This window comes from Balaenoptera ricei, chromosome 9 (assembly GCF_028023285.1).
Source record: "Balaenoptera ricei isolate mBalRic1 chromosome 9, mBalRic1.hap2, whole genome shotgun sequence".
Classification (NCBI taxonomy): domain Eukaryota; kingdom Metazoa; phylum Chordata; class Mammalia; order Artiodactyla; family Balaenopteridae; genus Balaenoptera; species Balaenoptera ricei.
The window spans coordinates 70,390,252-70,412,098 of NC_082647.1; the positions used below are offsets into that span (position 1 = coordinate 70,390,252).

A 21,847-nucleotide genomic window follows, 5' to 3' on the forward strand; every position below is an offset into this window, starting at 1 on the left:
AATAGACAAGATGTTGAAACAACCTAAGTGACCATTGATAGATGAATGGATAAAGATGTGGTGCGTGTATATATGTGTCTGTGTGTGTGTATATATATGTATATAAGGGAATATTTCTCAGCCATAAAAAAGAATAAAATGTTGCTCTTTGTGACAACATGGATGGACCTGGAGTGCTTTACATCAAGTGAAATAAGTCAGACAGAGAAAATCAAATACTCTATGATTTCACTCATGTGGAATCTATAAAACAAACAAAACCAACATTCATAGAGAGAACAAAGTGCTGGTTGCTAGAGGGGAGGAAGGTGGGGGGATGGGCGAAAGAGGTGAAGATTAAGATGTACAAATTTTCAGTTATAAAATAAATAAGTCACAGGAATGTAATGTACCACATAAGGTATATAGTAATAATACTGTAATAACTTAGCATGGTGACAGACGGCAATTGGATTTATATGGTGATCATTCATAACATATTAAAATATCAAATCACTATGTTGTACACCTGAAACTAATGTAAAGTCAATTATACTTCAATGAAAAAGAAAAAACAGTAACAATCAAAAGCTTGTTTATAAAACAGTGAAAAAAGTTTATACACAAATAAATGCAAAGACGCCCAGTGTTCATAGATGGGAAGATTTCATATTGTTCAAGTATCTATACTTACCAGTGCAATGTGCACTTTCAATGCTTCCCCCAAAACCCTAGTGACTTTTTTTTTTTCTTTTATAGATTTAGGAAAAAAATCTTGAAATTCAAAGAACCACCAAACACCTAGTATAGCTAAAACAATTTTAAGAAATGAGAACAAAGTTGGAGATACTACACTTCCTGATTTAAAAGCATATTACAGGGCTTCCCTGGTGGCACAGTGGTTGAGAGTCTGCCTGCCAATGCAGGGGACACGGGTTTGAGCCCTGGTCTGGGAGGATCCCACATGCCGCAGATCAAATAGGCCCGTGAGCCACAACTACTGAGCCTGCGCATCTGGAGCCTGTGTTCCGCCAACAAGAGAGGCCGCGATAGTGAGAGGCCCGCGCACCGCGATGAAGAGTGGCCCCCACTTGCCACAACTGGAGAAAGCCCTCACACAGAAACGAAGACCCAACACAGCCAAAAAATTAATTAATTAATTAATTAAAAAAAATTTTTTTTAAGTATATTACAATATTAAGTACTCAGAATAGCATGGTATTGCAATAAAGTGAGAGACGTAGACCAACAGAATAGAATAGAGAGCCTAGAGATTAACCCACATATACACACTCCACTGATCTTTGCCAAGAGTTCTGAAAGTAAGAATGGGGAAAAGATCATCTCTTCAACAAACAGTGTTGGGGAAACTAGACGTCCAGATACAAATTAATAAAATTGGACCCCTATCTTACATCATACACAAAGTTAAACTCAAAGTGAAGTCTTAAACGTAAGACCTAAAACTGTAAAACTCCTAGAACAGAGAAAACGCTTCTTGACATTGCTTTTGGCAATGATTTCTTGGATATGGTACCAAAAACATGAGAAACAAAAGTAAATACAAACATATGGAACTACATGAAACTAAAAATCTTCTGCAGAGCCAAAGGAAACAACAGAATGAAAAAGCTAAACTAAGGAATAGGAGATATTATTTGCTAAACCATGTATCTGATAAGGGGTTTTTTTATACTCTAAGAGGTATAACTGACTTCATAGTATTAGTTTCAGGTATACAACAATTCAGTATTTGTATAAATTGCAAAATGATTACCACGTTAAGTCTAGTTAACATCTGTCACCTAACATAGTTATAAATTTTTTTCTTGTGATGAGAACTTTTAACATGAGGTTAATATTCAATATCTGTGAGAAACTCGTAAAACTTAAGAGCAAAACAACCCAATTTTAAAATGGGCAAAGTACTTATACATTCATTTCTCCAAAAAAGACATAATGGCCAACAGGTATCTGAAAAGATACTCAACATCATTGGCCAACAGGGGATCACAAATCGAAACTAAAATGAGATATCACCTCACAACAGTTAGGATGGTTATCATCTAGTTTGGGGAAAGGGAAGTGTTGGCAAGGAAGTGGAGAAATTGTAACCCTTCTATACCGTTGGTGGGAATGTAAAATGGTACAGCCACTATGGAAAACTGAATGGAGGGTCCTGAAAAAGCTAAAAATAGAGAAAAAAACTGTCTTCTAACCCCATTCTCCTTTTAAAAAATCTCCAAACTTACATAGTTTTACTGGAAAGAATTTCAGCAATAGTACGTTTCTCATAAAAATTGTTCAAAAATAATTACCCACCTCATTTTATAAAAATAATACAGCATTGCTATAGAACTCAAATAAGGACAGCACAAGAAATGAAAAGGAGCTTTTCCACGTATAAACACAGAGGAAAAATTCTAAATATCAGGTAGCTAAATCCAACAGTATAAAAAATTACATCAAGTAGCGTTTATCAAGGAATCAAAGATGGTTCAACATCAGTGAGTTTCAAGTTAATTCATCCCATTCGACAAAATGAGAAAAAGTCACATGATGATCTTGCTAGATACAGAAAATCAAAATTTCAAAAAGCATACTTGTGATTCTGTAAAAGAGATCAACTTTTTTGGAAAAGAGTTAAAGATTAGTTCAACTTGTTGAAGACTTTCTATCAAAATAACACCTACAACAAACAGACTTAAGTTAGATACAGTCCCTTTAAAGAAAATCCAGAAGACCATACTCCACTTTGCTCTTCTGCAACATGATACCAGAGGTCCTGGCCAAACCAACAATGAATAAATAAGGATTCAAAGGAAAAAGACAAATTTGTCATTATTTGCATACAGTATAATCATTTATGGGAAAACAGAATTCAAGAATAAACTTAAAACCAGAGTTCAATGAATCTGCCTATCAATCCTCCAAAGAGGATGTGGGGGAACATAACAGCAAACATAAGTTAGAAAGTACAAAATAAATTACAACAGCTAACACATAATCTAAGAAATTACTGATAAAGAATATGTAACACAAAGTAAAAATCCTTCAAAAATTTAAAAGACCTGAATGAATGAGCCATACTGTGTTCATAAATGGGACAACTTACTAAAGACATCAATTTGATCCCTCAGTTTATAACTCCAAAACATTCCAATAAAAGCTTCCAACTGGTGGGAATTTATCAGGTTTCAAATTTTTTATCCAAGTAATAAAGGTCAATAGTTTAATCAGTCACATGTTATGCCCTGCCTCAGACTCTCTTGGTCTCATACACCCTATGCCACTGAAGTGACTAACCACATGTGGGCCCACATGGTCCTACAGGCCACAAGCCAGTCTCTGGTTTCTCCCTGTAGCTACCTCTGGACACAGTTACGGCTCCCATGGTGTAAGTCATGGGATCTGGCTTCCCTTGGGACTGAGTGGTACAAGTACATTCAGAGTGGTACAGAGTTCATTCCCTGTGGGAGAAACTTCAACCAAAAGTTGAAATTTGGGTTGAAGAGATGGCCGATGAATTCTGTCCCTTAGAACGGTCTGTTAGGAGGAAAAAATAGTTTCTTATAAGCCTGTCTGGACATGTCCTGTGTAATAAAGTGACCAGCTGTGTTTGTGAAGCAGTGGCCAGACTGGTACACATACCTCACATCAGTATTTAAGCCTTGCCTAAGGCTGTATATGCTAGGGCACCTGTGCTAAAAACAGGCAATTTTTGAAGTAATTAATGAATTTAAAACAATGGGGTAGTTTCACAGAAAACAAGTACATCAGTGAAAAACTCAGAAATAAATCTACGTATATTGAAAATTGTCAATGTAACAGGCTGTTTCACAAATTAGAAAAGAATTGACGATTTAGTAAATGATGTTGGAAAAACTAGCTTTATAAAGATTAAAAAACTAGAATTATATTGCAGAATATTTTCTAATGCCCTCCAAGAAGATTAAAGACTTAATTGTGAACTGAAAAAACTAACACCAATAGACTATAACCACAGCATAGGAACAAATTTAAGACCTTAAATGCACACAATTTGGCTACATATAAATGAAGAACATTAAAGATAACATTAGCAGAGAAGTTATAGACTAAGAGAAAATATTTGTAATGTGTACAACTAAGAAAGGAATACATCCAGAATACAGAAGAAACTCCACCAAATAAAGAGAGAAGAAACTCAAGAAAATGGACAAAGGATATTAATACACGTTAATAAGATAAGCAACACAGAAATGTAAAAATATATGTAGAACGGTAGCAATAAAACTCAAATTTGTAAAACAGAGATCAATATATAATATGCCTATTACATTGATAAAAATTAGAAAGTTACAGCACTTCATAACTATAGAATATGCGGCTGAAACTAGAACTTCCCCACCCCCCACTTCATTGCTAGTGGAATCTCAAACTGGTGCAGCCACTTGGAGAGCAACCAGGTAGAAAAATGAAATTAAGAATGCATGTACCCCATGACCTAGCAATTCCACTCCTTGATATGTATCCCAGAAAAACTGTTGCACTGTGCTTACAGTGACAAATATGGGGGCTACCATTACTGCATTTTTGGGAGCAAGCAATGTAGGTCTCCAAAGAGACAGACAAGTAGAATGTAGTCTACGCACATAATTAAAAACTATGAAGTAATCTAATCAAGAACAAGGAACGAGCTCTAGATTCTTCAACATGGAAGACGTCATAGTGAATAAAAATCAAGATCTGTTAAGTTTTAAAAACTTAACCTGAATAAGACATGTATTTAGATACATATGATAAGTTGACTAAGAAAAGCATTAAATACAACAGAAGAGGTTCTTCAGAAAGCAGAAGAGTAAGATCTTGGAAAACGGAGAGAAAAAATAAATTTTTTAAAAACAAAGAGGTGGCTAGCACAGATAAACTGTAGTAGCCAACGATAAACCAGGAAGGAACATCAAGTCAGTTCTAAACACCTAAGATCCAAAACAAAACAGAAAGGGAACTGACAAGTTTGCACTTTAATGTATCTCTAAATACACGTTAAAAACTTTGATGGTAAAACGCTTTGGGGTATAAGGCAACAGATTTCAAAGGCTTCAATAAAGGGAAAAAAATCACCAGGAATTAAGGTGAGCAATAAATGATAGTGAAGTAGAAATATGTTTTACCTTTTTAAACTTATTTTATACCTAGTAGTTTGTACCTCTTAATCCCCTACCCTATCTTGCCCTTCTTACCTTCCCCCTCCCCACTGGTAACCACTAGTTTGTTCTATATCTCTGAGTATGTTTCTTTCCAGTGTTCACTAGCTTCTTAGATTTCACATATAAGTGATACCATATGTTGTCTGACTTATTTCACTAAACATAATACCTCCAAGTCAATCCATGCTGTTGAAAATGGTAAAATTTCATTCTTTTTATGGTTGAATACTATTCCATTGTGTATATATACCACATCTTTATCCATTCACTTGTTGGACACTTTGATTGCTTCTATATCCTAACTATTTTAAGTAATGGTACTATGAACATGGGAGTGCATATGGCTCTTCAAATTAATGTTTTTATTTTCTTCAGATATATACCCAGGAGTTGAACTTCTACATCCTTTGTATATTGAGGAACCTCCATGCTCTTTTCCACAATAGTTGTACCAATTTACATTGCCACCGTCAGTGTACAAGGGTTCTCCTTTCTCCTCATCCTCATCAACATTTGTTATTTGTGGTATTTTTGATGATAGCCATTCTCACTAGTGTGAGGTGATATCTTACTGTAGCTTTCATTCACATTTCTCCAATGATTAATGATGTTGAACATCTTTTCACGTGCCCATTGGCCATCTGTATGTCTTCTTTGGAAAAATGCGTATTCAGGTCTTCTGCCCATTTTTGCAGCAGGTTCTTTATTTTGGACATTATATGAGCTGTTCATATATTTTAGATATTTACACTTTATCAGTGATATCATCTGCAATTATTTCCTCCCATTCAGTAGATTGTCTTTTCATTCTGTCGATGCTTTCTTTTGCTGTACAAAACCTTTTAAGTTTAATTAGGTCCATTTGTTTATTTTTGTTGTCTGCCTATTTTTAATGAAACATGAAAGGAACAGTATATACCCAAAGTAGACATAACAGGATAAAAGATGTGGTAAGGAAACTAACTCATGAAGTCTGTAGACTGGAGTTTTGAGCAATGGACTATTACTGTATGCCGTGCTAAGGAGCTGGTAGTTTATCCTGTGAACCACAGAGGACCACCTAAAGTCCTAGAGCTGTGGGTGAACACTGACAGATTTGCATGTTAAAAGGATCATTTGTGGGGATCACTGGTGTGGAACATTAAAAATGGACAAGGATGGCAGGAGGAAAATCATCAAGAGATCCTCCCCCCACCCCCCCACCCAAGTCCACATGAAGAATGAGGGCTATATCAAAAGATAATCAAGTGATTAGTTTTTAAACTGTACCATCAAATCTTATCAATGTAAGGGAAGATTCAGAAAAAAAGCAAGTTTGTGAAGCAATAATTTATAAGGTTTTCTCCATATACATGAAGTAAATAAGAGACAAAGTACTGTTTTAGGCTATGGTTAAGAAACTTCTGAAGGTAAAAATATTCTCAAAGGAGATCCCAGCCAGTGTCACAGGATCATTTTTTCTATAGCACTTTGGAATTTCTCCAAAATAGAACCAGAACTCGTCTGGTTACCTGAATATATATAAGTAGGATAACTCGAAGAAAAATAAAGGTAGAAGAGAGAAGGATACAATCTTGAGAAATATGACCAATAGAGAAAAGCATGACGTTGGGAAGTGTTTAATAAATTCAAACAAACTATCAAGTTGTGAATTTATTTTCTCAAAGTATAAATCTATATAGATCATGGTTTTATTTATGAGATGTGCAACTTGCTACCATAGTTTGTGCCTGACATTTGAGGGGCAAAAATAATGTTTTGCAGATACTTCCACTAATTCAACAAGTCGCTCATTTCCAACTCAAAGCTTTACCATAAGAGCCCTCATTTGTTTTTCACTCATTTTCTTCATAGTTTCTTCCATCTTTCACTTACTCATCCCACTACATATCTTTTCATTTCTATCCCTTCCTCAATTCTTCATTTATAAAAATGATTACTGCCCTCCTATGTTTCCTACTTTTCCTTTTCAAAACCCCATGTGACGTGAGGTTCCTTCTGAAACTCTATCCTGAGGCTCTTCCTCATCACCTCCAAATTCAATCCAGGCCTAACTAAACACAGAGAGGGAGGCAGAAGGAATGGGCAAGTACACTCTGTAAAAACAGCAATAAAACCTCCGAGAACTGTAATGCTTGTGGATATAAAGGAAAGACTCTTAATAAAATTCAATGCTTTTGACTTGTTTCTTGTTAACTTGGCATTTAAAGCCCAACGTGTTAGCACTCAGTACAAGATACAAGTCCTATTTCATTCTAATGCATGTGGGGTGTGAGCAGGTACGTATTACAAAATGAAATTCCTATTATATTCCTTTAATTTTATAATTGTATTCTTGGACCTAGAGACTTCAGTGACAGGAATCTTTAAGAATCAAAGGGCTGTTTTAGGCACGTTTTTGAAAGGTGTTTTTTCCCTTTCAGGTTAAACAGCCAGTTGTATTAAAATACTCTTAATGGAGATTGAGAAAATTTAACACCTAAGTATTAATCTCTGCAGTGAAGTCTAGGATATCAAACCAAAAGGTACATAATTAACACTGCAGAGAACAATTCTGTCACTGGTGTGCTCTGTCTTCCATGCATGTGCATTTTCATGAAAATTTAACAAGTTATCTTCTAAAATTCTCATTGAGAACTTAAAAACTTGTGTTAGAAATGAGGCCAGGTCTCAATAAAGTTTAGAATACCATCTGTGCCCATCACACCAATTTTCCTCAAGAAATTGATTCATGTAATTTAAAAAGCTTTTGTACAAAATTTTTCTAAAACAGTATAGAACATGATTATGTATTTGAATACTCAATAAGAATCCTCTGGACCAATCTGGTGTTTTCCTCATGTTTCTATAGACTGAGTAATTTTCACTACTGAATTTGTTACTCTTTAATTTAGCCATCTTTTCCTTTAGCAGCTGCTTAATGCATCGTTAAAAATTCAAGGAATGAAAGTTTTTCAAATCGTTTTTAAGCAACAAAACCAAGTACGTGGGAAAGTCCAAAACCAATCAAAACCAAATACTTAAGTATTTATATATTTTAAATGTGTATCACATCTGCAGATTTTTAATGACTTCAATTACTATCAACCCAGTCACATGTCAGTATTCACATATCCAACTAGTTTTTCTATTTTGTATGTGTACTCATACACACACATGTGGACATGTAAGCATAAATACATATTATATATAGTTAACATAACGAGTTATATTAATATCATGAGCATTTTCATGCTCCATAAAGATTCCCCCAAAACAACTTCAAGTGACTCTTTAAATTCATTAAAACTAATCTCTAGAAATAGAGGCCGAATAGAATTTCTCACATTTACAAAAATGCTGCAAATCACTAGCTTTACACACAGATGTTTGCCTATACTTCTCATTTCTCAGATGAATTTCTTGAAGGTTTTAGAAAAAATTTCAGTATGTACATAACATATATATTACCCCATGTAAAGCTTTCTATATAATAACTGACCTAAGTGTTAACACATAAACATGTATCTACACATAACCATGTATGTATAAAACTTACATTTGAAAAAGTTAAGAACATCATGTAAGCCATGAACTCTTCCAGGTGCTAGAGATAAGGTAAAATTCCTGCTCTAATGGAGCGTTCATGCAGGAAAGAGAAAAATCTACCAAAAATACATTAGTGATATCTAATGAAACTAAAGCAGAATTAAGCAATACATGACAGAGAATACTTTTTTGTATAAGTTATCAGTGGAAAGCTTCTCTGAGGAGGTGACATTTGCATAGGGACCTAAATGCAGAGTGGAAACAGTGTTAATATCTTGAAAAAGTGGCCCAAAAGAAGCAGTACATTGGATATTTTTCATATTTATATGCATACACTTTGATGTTCATCCATTGAACAAATATGTACTTGGTACTAATAAAATATCAGGCAAGTTGCTAAGACAGGTACCATGCCTACTTTCACAGGGCTCATGGTCTAGCAGGGGAGTTGGACATTTCATAAGTGATTTCCCAAATAATTATTCCATCTAATTTTGATGCTGGGAAGAAAAAACAGGGCACTGGGAAAATGTGTAGTGGGTTGGACTAACCTAGTGGGGATGGGGGTGGACAGTAAAGGCTTCCCTAAATGATAATTTACTTACTACCTAAAGGATACACAGCAAGATAGAAAGTAAAGTTCCAGAAAGGACCAAACTTGTATTTGAGGAAATAAAGTGAGCATAACTAGAGCACACAGAACAAGAGGATGAATGACATGAGACAAGAAATGGTGGGGGAAACAATCCAGCAGATTCATATACAGAACTGCAGCTTGACATCTATAACTTCCCAGCACCATCTGATGAGGAAAAGTCATCCATAACCTCAAACTCGGGAAAAACAACAACAAAAACCAAAAATAACCACCTTTCTGGCCACAGTCCATATGGCTTTGGATCAGATTAAGATGTGCTTCTTCTATGTCTAATACAATCTCATATGACCTTACTTACAAGTGCCCGATTTCTGCTCAACTCAGTAAATGATCAACACTATTATGTATTTTCTACGTGAGTACCACAAAGCAAAGTTACACCCTTGATAAGAGATAACAAGTTCACATGTCAAGTCCACATTTCAAGGCCACATTAGTGATTGACCCATTTGATGGTTTTACAGTTTTTTTGATCAAATATTTCAGTTTCCCATAAATGTCCAGAAAATAGCCCTGGAAAATAGATATATTTTTTCTTTGGGATGATTTTGTGTATTTTTAGCTTAAGTGTAAGAATTTAAGAATAAAAGTCAGTATTTACTATGGACTAGAGGTATCCTTTTCTATCCTAAAGCCTAGATACCTCCCCCCTCCCTGGGTCTCAGCTGATGATCTGCACCCCACATCACTGAGAAAATAAAAGCCGGACAAGAAACTCCAACAAATCTCCCCACTACATCTATTAATCTACATCTGTACCCAAATATGGCCTTTCCTCCTATCCCTGTGGATGAACTATCCATCCCCTCTCAATACAGTATCAGTCTTTTCCTTTCTACTAAATCACTCCATCATTATATCAATATGTTGTCATGCCATCCACCTTAATAAAAAAATTCTCAGTTTAGAACGCCCTTTGGCCACCCCATTTTTCTGCTCCATATGCATGGAAGTTCCTATAAAAAGCGGCCCTCCTATTCTCTAGTCAATCAATTGCAACCAGGTTTCCATAACTAACACCACCACCACCCCGACACTGGCGATCTCACAGTGGCAAGGCTTATTGTGGTCAGTTCTCGATCCTTTTTTTAAACCACTATGCAGCATTTAACAACTGCTCAATCACTCTTGAACCCCTTTCTTCACTAGGCTTCTGGGACATTACCCTGTTTACTCTTTGGCCACTCCTCTTCTGAATAATGCCCCTTCCCAAGATATCCATATCCTAATTCCCAGAATCTGAATAAGTCATTTAGAAGGCAAAGGGACTTTGAAGATAAGATTAGAGATTTTGAGATGGGGAGATTATCTGGGACTATCTAGATGGGTCTGACGTCATCACTAGGATTAGATGTGACATTGAAATCAAGAGCTTGTAATGGTATGAGGGATAGGCCAGAAGCCAAGGAATGCAGGTGGCCTCTAGAAACTGGAAAAGTCAAGGAAATAGTCTCCCCTGTAGTCTCAAGAAACACAGCCCTACCACCTCGATTTTAGATTTCTGATCTCTAGAATTTTAAAGTATTTTTTTTTAATTCTGTAAGTTTGTGGTAATTTGTTTCAACAGTAATAGGAAACTAATATATCTTCCCAAACTCAATCTTTGACTGCCCCAGGATTCAGCCTTTGTACCTCTTACTTTCTCTGTACCTGTTTTTCTAGATATGTCAGTTAACTCCAAGGCATTAAATGTCTGCATGATGGCAATTCTCAAGTGCCTATCATTATCTGGATCTTTCCACAGAATTCTAGTTCCATATAGTCAAAAATGTTAAGGGATACAGTTGAGTATGTCTAAAGGAAATCTCAAACTTAGTCTATCAGAACAAAACTTTTGATCTGATCACACAAAACCATCTCTTCCTCTCGCATTCTCCATCCCAATAAAGGGCAACTGCAATTGGGAGATTGGGACTGACATACATACACTATTGATACTATGTATAAAATAGATAACTAATAAGTACCTACTGTATAGCATAGGGAATTCTACTTAATGCTCTATGGTGACCTACATGGGAAGAAAATCCAAAAGAGAGAGAATATATGTATACTTATAGCTGATTCATTTTGCTGTACAGCAGAAACACAATATTTTATTGTCTTTTATTTTCTTTTTTTTTTTAATCAGTCATCAATTTTATACACATCATTGTATACATGTCAATCCCAATCTCCCAATTCAGCACACCACCATCCCCACCCCACTGCGATCTCCCTCCTTGGTGTCCATACGTTTGTTCTCTACATCTGTCTCTCAACTTCTGCCCTGCAAACCGGCTCATCTGTACCATTTTTCTAGGTTCCACATACATGCGTTAATATAAGATATTTGTTTTTCTCTTTCTGACTTACTTCACTCTGTATGACAGTCTCTAGATCCACCCACGTCTCAACAAATGACCCAGTTTCGTTCCTTTTTATGGCTGAGTAATATTCCATTGTATATATGTACCACTACTTCTTTATCCATTCGTCTGTCGATGGGCATTTAGGTTGCTTCCATGACCTGGCTATTGGAAATAGTGCTGCAATGAACATTCGGGTGCATGTGTCTTTTTGAATTATGGTTTTCTCTGGGTATATGCCCAGTAGTGGGATTGCTGGGTCATATGGTAATTCTATTTTTAGTTTTTTAAGGAACCTCCATACTGTTCTCCATAGTGGCTGTATCAATTTACATTCCCACCAACAGTGCAAGAGGGTTCCCTTTTCTCCACACCCTCTCCAGCATTTACTGTTTGTAGACCTTTTGATGATGGTGTGAGGTGATACCTCATTGTAGTTCTGATTTGCATTTCTCTAATAATTAGTGATGTTGAGCATCTTTTCATGTGCTTCTTGGCCATGTGTATGTCTTCTTTGGAGAAATGTCTACTTAGGTCTTCTGCACATTTTTGGATTGGGTTCTTTCTTTAATATTGAGCTGCATGAGCTGTTTATATATTTTGGAGATAAATCCTTTGTCCGTTGATTCGTTTGCAAATATTCTCTCCCATTCTGAGGGTTGTCTTTTCGTCTTGTTTATGGTTTCCTTTGCTGTGCAAAAGCTTTGAAGTTTCATTAGGTTCCATTTGCTTATTTTTATTTCCATTACTCTAAGAGGTGGATCCAAAAAGATCTTGCTGTGATTTATGTCAAAGAGTGTTCTTCCTATGTTTTCCTCTAAGAGTTTTATAGTGTCCAGTCTTACATTTAGGTCTCGAATCCATTTTGAGTTTATTTTTGTGTATGGTGTTAGGGAGTATTCTAATTTCATTCTTTTACATGTAGCTGTCCAGTTTTCCCAGCACCACTTATTGAAGAGACTGTCTTTTCTCCATTGTATATCTTTGCCTCCTTTGTCATAGATTAGTTGACCATAGGTGCGTGGGTTTATCTCTGGGCTTTCTATCTTGTTCCATTGATCTATATTTCTGTTTTTGTGCCAGTACCATGTTGTCTTGATTATTGTAGCTTTGTACTATAGTGTGAAGTCAGGGAGCCTGATTCCTCCAGCTCCGTTTTTTTCCCTCAAGACTGCTTTGGCTATTCAGGGTCTTTTGTGTCTCCATACAAATTTTAGGATGATTTGGTCTAGCTCCGTAAAAAATGCCATTGGTAATTTGATAGGGATTGCATTGAATCTGTAGATTGCTTTGGGTAGTATAGCCATTTTCACAATGTTGATTCTTCCAATCCAAGAACACGGTATATCTCTCCATCTGTTGGTATCATCTTTAATTTCTTTCATCAGTGTCTTATAGTTTTCTGCATACAACTCTTTTCTCTCCCTAGGTAGATTTATTCCTACGTATTTTATTCTTTTTGTTGCAATGGTAAATGGGTGTGTTTCCATAATTTCTCTTTCAGATTTTTCATCATTAGTGTATAGGAATGCAAGAGATTTCTGTGCATTAATTTTGTATCCTACAACTTTACCAAATTCATTGATTAGCTCTAGTAGTTTTCTGGTGGCATTTTTAGGATTCTCTATTTATAGTATCATGTCATCTGCAAACAGTGACAGTTTTACTTCTTGTTTTCCAATTTGTATTCCTTTTATTTCTTTTCCTTCTCTGATTGCCGTGGCTAGGACTTCCAAAACTATGTTGAATAATAGTGGTGAGAGTGGACATCCTTGTCTCGTTCCTGACCTTAGAGGAAATGCTTTCAGTTTTTCACCGTTGACAATGATGTTTGCTGTGGATTTGTCGTATATGGTCTTTATTATTTTGAGGTAGGTTCCCTCTATGCCCACTTTCTGGAGAGTTTTTATCATAAATGGGTGTTGCATTTTGTCAAAAGCTTTTTCTGCATCTATTGAGATGATCATACGGTTTTTATACTTCAATTTGTTAATATGGCGTATCACATTGATTGATTTGCGTATACTGAAGAATCCTTGCATCCCTGGGATAAATCCCACTTGATCATGGTGTATGATCCTTTTAATGTGTTGTTGGATTCTGTTTGCTAGTATTTTGTTGAGGATTTTTGCATCTATATTCATCAGTGATATTGGTCTGTAATTTTCTTTTTTTGTAGTATCTTTGCCTGGTTTTGGTATCAGGGTGTTGGTGGCCTCATAGAATGAGTTTGGGAGTGTTCCTTCTTCTGCAATTTTTTGGAAGAGTTTGAGAAGGATGGGTGTTAGCTCTTCTCTAAATGTTTGATAGAATTCACCTGTGAAGCCATTTGGTCCTGGACTTTTGTTTGTTGGAAGATTTTTAATCACAGTTTCAATTTCATTACTTGTGATTGGTCTGTTCATATTTTCTGTTTCTTCCTGGTTCAGTCTTGGAAGGTTATACCTTTCTAAGAATTTGTCCATTTCTTCCAGGTGGTCCATTTTATTGGCATAGAGTTGCTTATAGTAGTCTCTTAGGATGCTTTGTATTTCTGTGGTGTCTGTTGTAACTTCTCCTTTTTCATTTCTAATTTTATTGATTTGAGTCCTCTCCCTCTTTTTCTTGATGAGTCTGGCTAATGGCTTATCAATTTTGTTTATCTTCTCAAAGAACCAGCTTTTAGTATTATTAATCTTTGCTATTGTTTTCTTTGTTTCTATTTCATTTATTTCTGCTCTGATCTTTGTGATTTCTTTCCTTCTACTAACTTTGGGTTTTGTTTGTTCTTCTTTCTCTAGTTTCTTTAGGTGTAAGGTTAGATTGTTTACTTGAGATTTTTCTTGTTTCTTGAGGTAGGCATGTATAGCTATAAACTTCCCTCTTAGAACTGCTTTTGCTGCATCCCATAGGTTTTGGATCGTCGTGTTTTCATTGTCATTTGTCTCTAGGTATTTTTTGATTTCCTCTTTGATTTCTTCAGTGATCTCTTGGTTATTTAGTAACGTATTGTTTAGCCTCCATGTGTTTGTGCTTTTCACGTTTTTTTCCCTGTAATTCATTTCTAATCTCATAGCGTTGTGGTCAGAAAAGATGCTTGGTATGATTTCAATTTTCTTAAATTTACCGAGGCTTGGTTTGTGACCCAAGATGTGATCTATCCTGGAGAATGTTCTGTGCGCACTTGAGAAGAAAGTGTAATCTGCTGTTTTTGGATGTAATGTCCTATAAATATCAATCAAATCTATCTGGTCTATTGTGTCATTGAAAGCTTCTGTTTCCTTATTTATTTTCATTTTGGATGATCTGTCCATTGGTTTAAGTGAGGTGTTAAAGTCCCCCACTATTGTTGTGTTACTGTCGATTTCCTCTTTTATAGCTGTTAGCAGTTGCCTTATGTATTGAGGTGCTCCTATGTTGGGTGCATATATATTTATAATTGTTATATCTTCTTCTTGGATTGATCCCTGGATCATTATGTAGTGTCCTTCCTTGTCTCTTGTAACATTCTTTATTTTAAAGTCTATTTTATCTGATATGAGTATAGCTACTCCAGCTTTCTTTTGATTTCCATTTGCATGGAATATCTTTTTCCATCCCCTCACTTTCAGTCTGTATGTGTCCCTAGGTCTGAAGTGGGTCTCTTGTAGACAGCATATATATGGGTCTTGTTTCTGTATCCATTCAGCAAGCCTGTGTCTTTTGGTTGGAGCATTTAATCCATTCACGTTTAAGGTAATTATTGATATGTATGTTCCTATGACTATTTTCTTAATTGTTTTGGGTTTGTTTTTGTAGGTCCTTTTCTTCTCTTGTGTTTCCCACTTAGAGAAGTTCCTTTAGCATTTATTGTAGAGCTGGTTTGGGGATGCTGAATTCTCTTAGCTTTTGCTTGTCTGTAAAGCTTTTGATTTCTCCATCAAATCTAAATGAGATCCTTGACGGGTAGAGTAATCTTGGTTGTAGATTCTTCCTTTTCATCACGTTAAGTATATCATGCCACTCCCTTCTGGCTTGTAGAGTTTCTGCTGAGAAATCAGCTGTTACCCTTATGGGAGTTCCCTTGTATGTTATTTGTCGTTTTTCCCTTGCTGCTTTCAATAATTTTTCTTTGTCTTTAATTTTTGCCAATTTGATTACTATTTGTCTCGGCGTGTTTCTCCTTGGGTTTATCCTGTATGGGACTCTCTGCGCTTCCTGGACTTGGGTGGCTATTTCCTTTCCCATGTTAGGGAAGTTTTCAACTATAATCTCTTCAGATATTTTCTCTGGTCCTTTCTCTCTCTCTTCTCCTTCTAGGACCCCTATAATGCGAATGTTGTTGCGTTTAATGTTGTCCCAGAGGTCTCTTAGGCTGTCTTCATTTCTTTGCATTCTTTTTTCTTTAGTCTGTTCCGCAGGAGTGAATTCCACCATTCTGTCTTCCAGGTCACTTATCCGTTCTTCTGCCTCAGTTATTCTGTTATTGATTCCTTCTAGTGTAGTTTTCATTTCAGTTATTGTATTGGTCATCTCTGTTTGTTTGTTTTTTAATTCTTCTAGGTCTTTGTTAAACATTTCTTGCATCTTCTCGATCTTTGCCTTCATTCTTATTCCGAGGTCCTGGATCATCTTCACTATCATTATTCTGAATTCTTTTTCTGGAAGGTTGTCTATCTCCACTTCATTTAGTTGTTTTTCTGGGGTTTTTTCTTGTTCCTTCATCTGGTATATAGCCCTCTGCCTTTTCATCTTGCCTATCTTTCTGTGAATGCGGTTTTTGTTCCACAGGCTGCAGGATTGTAGTTTTTCTTGCTTCTGCTGGCTGCCCTCTGGTGTTTGAGGCTATCTAAGAGACTTGATGGGAGGCTCTGGTGGTGGGTAGAGCTGACTGTTGCTGTGGTGGTCAGAGCTCAGTAAAACTTTAATCCACTTGACTGTTGATGGGTGGGGCTGGGTTCCCTCCCTGATGGTTGTTTTGCCTGAGGCAACCCAACACTGGAGCCTACCTGGGCTCTTTGGTGGGGCTAATGACAGACTCTGGGAGGGCTCACGCCAAGGAGTACTTCCCAGAACTTCTGCTGCCAGTGTCCTTGTCCCATGGTGAAACAGAGCCACCCCCCGCCTCTGCAGGAGACCTTCCAACACTAGCAGATAGGTCTGGTTTAGTGTCCCCCAGGGTCACTGTTCCTTCCCCTGGGTCCCGATGTACACACTATTTTGTCTGCGCCCTCCAAGGTGGGGTCTCTGTTTCTCCCAGTCCTGTCAGGGTCCTGCAATCAATTCCCACTAGGCTTCAAAGTCTGATTCTCTATGAACTCCTCCTCCTGTTGCCAGACCCCCAGGTTGGGAAGCCTGACATGGGGATCAGAACCTTCACTCCAGTGGGTAGACTTCTGTGGTATAAGTGTTCACCAGTCTGTGAGTCACCCACCCAGCAGTTATGGGATGTGATTTTACTCTGATTGCGCCCCTCCTACCGTCTCATTGTAGCTTCTCCTTTGTCTTTGGATGTGGGGTATCTTTTTTCGTGAGTTCCAGTGTCTTCCTGTCGATGATTCGAAACACAACACTTTAAAGCAACTATACTCCAACAAAAATTAATAAAAAAGAAAAAAAAAGGGGCAACTGCATTCTAGTTATTCAGAGCAAATTCTTGGACCCATGATTCTTCCCATTCTGATAACCCATACGTGACCAATTGGCTTATCCTCATTTTATTTTTAAATATATTCAGAACCAACACTTCACACCAAATACTCTACTATCCAAATTGCCCTAATTATCATCATCTTTGCCTTGATCATCACTATAGCTTACTTCTTCCCTTATTTTCTGTAAGGTACCATCCCCACAACTGACAGGTGACCCCACAGAAGTGAGGTTTCACACAGCACCATCCAAAGTCTTCCCTTCTCATTCAGGGTAAAATCTAAAGCCCATAACATTGCCTTTAAGGCTCAACAAGATACCGGACCCAGGTACACCTCCTACTTCCCCCCATGATGTCATTCTCTTCCAGCCTCGCTCACCTTCTTAGATTCTGCGTCCTGTACGTAAAATAATGTTCTGTCAGTTACCTGCACGACTTATCGCCTCACTTACTTCCTGATGTTGGTTTAAACATTACCTTTTCACAGAGTACTTCTGACCGCTCTATAGAGAACAACTTCCCACCCTTGGAACTCTGTCCTATCTTACTCTTCTCTATCCGTTAAAAGCAAACATATATATACACAAATCATATAGATGAGAGAAATATTTTATACAAATTTCCTTATGAACGCCTTTATGATCAAAAATAATTTTCAGGGCTTCCCTGGTGGCGCAGTGGTTGAGAATCTGCCTGCTAATGCAGGGGACGCGGGTTCGAGCCCTGGTCTGGGAAGATCCCACATGCCGTGGAGCAACTCGGCCCGTGAGCCACAATTACTGAGCCTGCGCGTCTGGAGCCTGTGCTCGGCAACGAGAGGCCGCGATAGTGAGAGGCCCGCGCACCGCGATGAAGAGTGGCCCCCGCTTGCCACAACTAGAGAAAGCCCTCGCACAGAAACGAAGACCCAACACAGCCATACATACATACATAAAAAGAATGTAAGCAGACAAGAATAGCATTAAAATAAAAAATTTTTTAAAAATTTAAAAAAATAATAATAATAATTTTCGTAAGAACTTGTATCAAAACCTCCAAAATGGCTTGAGAATTCCTCATCTGAACCACAGAACAGTTATTTTTTGTGACTACGTTCTCATTCTCCCAAGAATGCAACAGAAGAGAATTTATCACATACAACAGATATCTTAGGGTGCTGGTTCACAGAATTCAGTGTCAGGATCACGTGGCCAGCTTGCTTGTTAAAACACAAATGGGTGGGCCCTATTCCCAGAGTTTCTAAGTAACTAAGTCTGAGGTGGAGGCGCAGAATTTGCATTTTAACAAGTTCCAAAACATTCTTATGCTGCTGGTCTGGGAACCATAATTTGAGAACTATTGCCTCAGTGCATTAAGGCTTAGTTCTCTACCCAAAACTGTTGAAACATGCTACTCTAATGTGAGGATCATAAGGTTGTATTAAATTTTCTAAAATAGAGCTATCATATTTATTCTTCTTAATGTAAATGCTTATATAAAGATGAACAAATTCTTTCATTAATCTTAAAAAAATTAGAAATACTTAGCAAGATTCAGGCTTTTTAGGATTATCAATAGGGTAATATTTGATTAATGACCAAATAGAGGTAAATTTCTGTATAACGAATTTTAAGAAAACAAAACAAACCACTGACGACTATTCATACCATGAAAACTGATTACGATTTACATTCTCAATATTTAAAACGGTAATTGATAGTAAAGATTGATTCATTGTGAATAACTTTCAATCCAAAATGGGGTATTCTTTTATTATAAAATGTCAATATTTATGCTACCATTATCTCATATTCTTTAAAGTCCATATATCTCTATTTACTGATTGTCTAACATCAGCCAAGCATTGCCTTAGTTGTTGTAAGTGATCTTATTTCATTGGGAAGTTTCTGACAAGCATAATACCTGATATTTAATAACTGTTTAATAAATAAACACAGAAATGAATAGCAGTAAAATTTACAGGTACAAAAATGTTTCCAAAACATGAAAACAAAGACAATCCAGTATAATCTAAACATGAATGATTTGCTATTTTGAAATCACTTACCTTTAAAATTTTAACAAAATATCTATACAGCTGTGCAAAATGTTTACTACATTAGGCCTGAGATTGCAGGCCTGAGCAGTAGACCTGCTCACCAGGTGGGCCCTCGGTCAGTGCCTGGGAACTTGGCTCTTTGAGTGTTTCCAGTGAACAGTTAACTGATAATAGTGGCTCACTATGCCTAGATGTTCACATAAACAATATGGTTTATGTTGAACACCGGCTTTTCTCCTAGGCATCCAAAGTTTATGTGCAAGGCAGAGGGTATCTATGTGACCAACACAATACCTTAGACATCAAATCTCTAATGGGCTTCCCTGAAAAGAAACATCACACCCAAGCTGCTGCCTTTTCATTGCTGGACGGAAGGTGTACTTTGTGCGACACTGAAGGAGACAGATCATGAGGAAGATTACACATGGATTCCTCCAGACTCTGCCTGGGTCTTTTTCTCTTATCATACAACTTCACTCTAATCAATTTTAGCCTTGAGTCCAACTATGTACTCAGTTCCATGAGTTCTTCTAGCTAATCTCCAAATATGGGGGTGGTTCTTAGAGACCCTCAACACAGCAGATTGTCAAAAAGCCAAGATTCTTACCTGCTGATACGCTTCATATATCACATCAAATAGAAAGGCCTGTGGCATTTCACTTGCCCTGTGTCTCACACGTTCCAGCGAGTGGTCTAAGCAGCCATCTGCAGATGGACTGATGACAGTAGATACAAGAGGTCGGATTGCTCCTGCAGCCTAAAGGATAAACAGAGGCAAATGACACATTTATTTCACTTAGAAAATATCTGAAAGTCAAATTCTGAACTCTGTATCTTTGTTTTGAAATGGATCTTAGACCTTCAACAAGCTACCTCAAGAACATATTTAAACAAGTCTTAATTTCATTCCTAAATCAAATCATTTCCAGTCAAAAACCAATCTCATACCACTACAGTTCCATATATTAGAGATAGAAATAATTTTTCATTATGGATCCAAAATCCTCTTCATCACAGGCCATTGAAGTCAAATACTAAAAAAGGATGCTAAGATACAATTGAGTATTCCCTGAAGATGGGAAGAAGGAGACTATTGTCAAAGAACTGAAACGGATTATACATGAATATTTACTTGTTAGTGTACCTTCAAATATTTAATCTACACATTACATCATTAAGGAACAAGACATATTCCCTAAGATCCCCAAAATGAGCTCAGCCACCAGCCAAGTGACAATGAATATATGTCTTGCTCTAATTCCTGCAAAAAAACAGCTCCCTTCAGACATAGCATCAATGCAACGCTCCCTGAGGCAAATATCCATTAATTTCAATTGCTCTTATGAAAGCTCTGTCTCATTAATAGATGCATCTAAACTTTAAAAAGACACCTTATCTGACAGCTTTTCCCTTTACCTTTAATAAGTTTCACTGTAATACAGTCTTTACCAGACATTTACCAGGTCATTACCAGACAGCTACCTTGGTGAAGTAGCCTTAAAATAAACTTCCTAGGGTAAGCCTTAACCCAGCTGTCTTATACTGACTATAAAATGTCCTATCTTTCATGTAATTGCAGCATATAACATTAAAAACCTAAGAACAAATTTGGTCTCAAGGAGACCAACGTCTGAGAAGGACAGTCCATAAACTAGTTTACAAAAGCCAAGGGACTGGCTGAAAGTCAAAGCTAATGTGAGAGCCAAGTAGACTGTACACATTGTGTCGCCATTTCCAGTGACTCAAACAGAGATTTGGAGCCTAGGCATACTAGCAAAAGTGAAGAGACAGCCAGCGGTGATTGGAAAGGAGTAAAGTCCAAGTAGGTGAAAGGTCGATAAAAAGCAGGTCCATATGGTAGTTCTATTTTTAGTTTTCTAAGGAACCCTCATACTGTTCTCCATAGTGGCTGTACCAGTTTACATTCCCACCAACAGTGCAGGAGGGTTCCCTTTTCTCTGCACTCTCTCCAGCATTTATTGTTTGTTGATTTTTTGATGATGGCCATTCTGACCAGTGTGAGGTGATACCTCATTATAGTTTTGATTTGCATTTCTCTAATGATTAGTGATGTTAAGCATCTTTTCATGTGCCTTTTGGCCATCTGTATGTCTTCTTTGGAGAAATGCCTATTTGTTTTTTTAATATTGAGCTGCATGAGTTGTATATTTTGGAGATTAATCCTTTGTCAGTTGCTTCATTTGCAAATATTTTCTCCCATTTTGAGGGTTGTCTTTTCGTCTTGTTTATGGTTTCCTTTGCTGTGCAAAAGCTTTTAAATTTCATTAGGTCCCATTTGTTTATTTTTGTTTTTATTTCCATTTCTCTAGGAGGTGGGTCAAAAAGGATCTTGCTGTGATTTATGTCATAGAGTGTTCTGCCTATGTTTTCCTCAAAGAGTTTTACAATTGCTGGCCTTACATTTAGGTCTTCAATCCATTTTGAATTTATTTTTGTGTATGGTGTTACAGAGTGTTCAAATTTCATTCTTTT

General features: G+C 36.9%; 1 protein-coding gene across 1 annotated transcript in view; it reads right to left on the reverse strand.

Annotated features, from left to right (window-relative positions):
- The window catches only part of CRPPA (CDP-L-ribitol pyrophosphorylase A), a 324,433-nt gene that overhangs the window by 270,462 nt on the left and 32,124 nt on the right, over positions 1–21,847 (reverse strand). Inside the window, exon 3 of the mRNA XM_059933945.1 lies at positions 19,962–20,111. Within this exon, the coding sequence (XP_059789928.1) occupies positions 19,962–20,111 (150 nt within the window). The remainder of the gene's footprint in view (positions 1–19,961; positions 20,112–21,847) is intronic.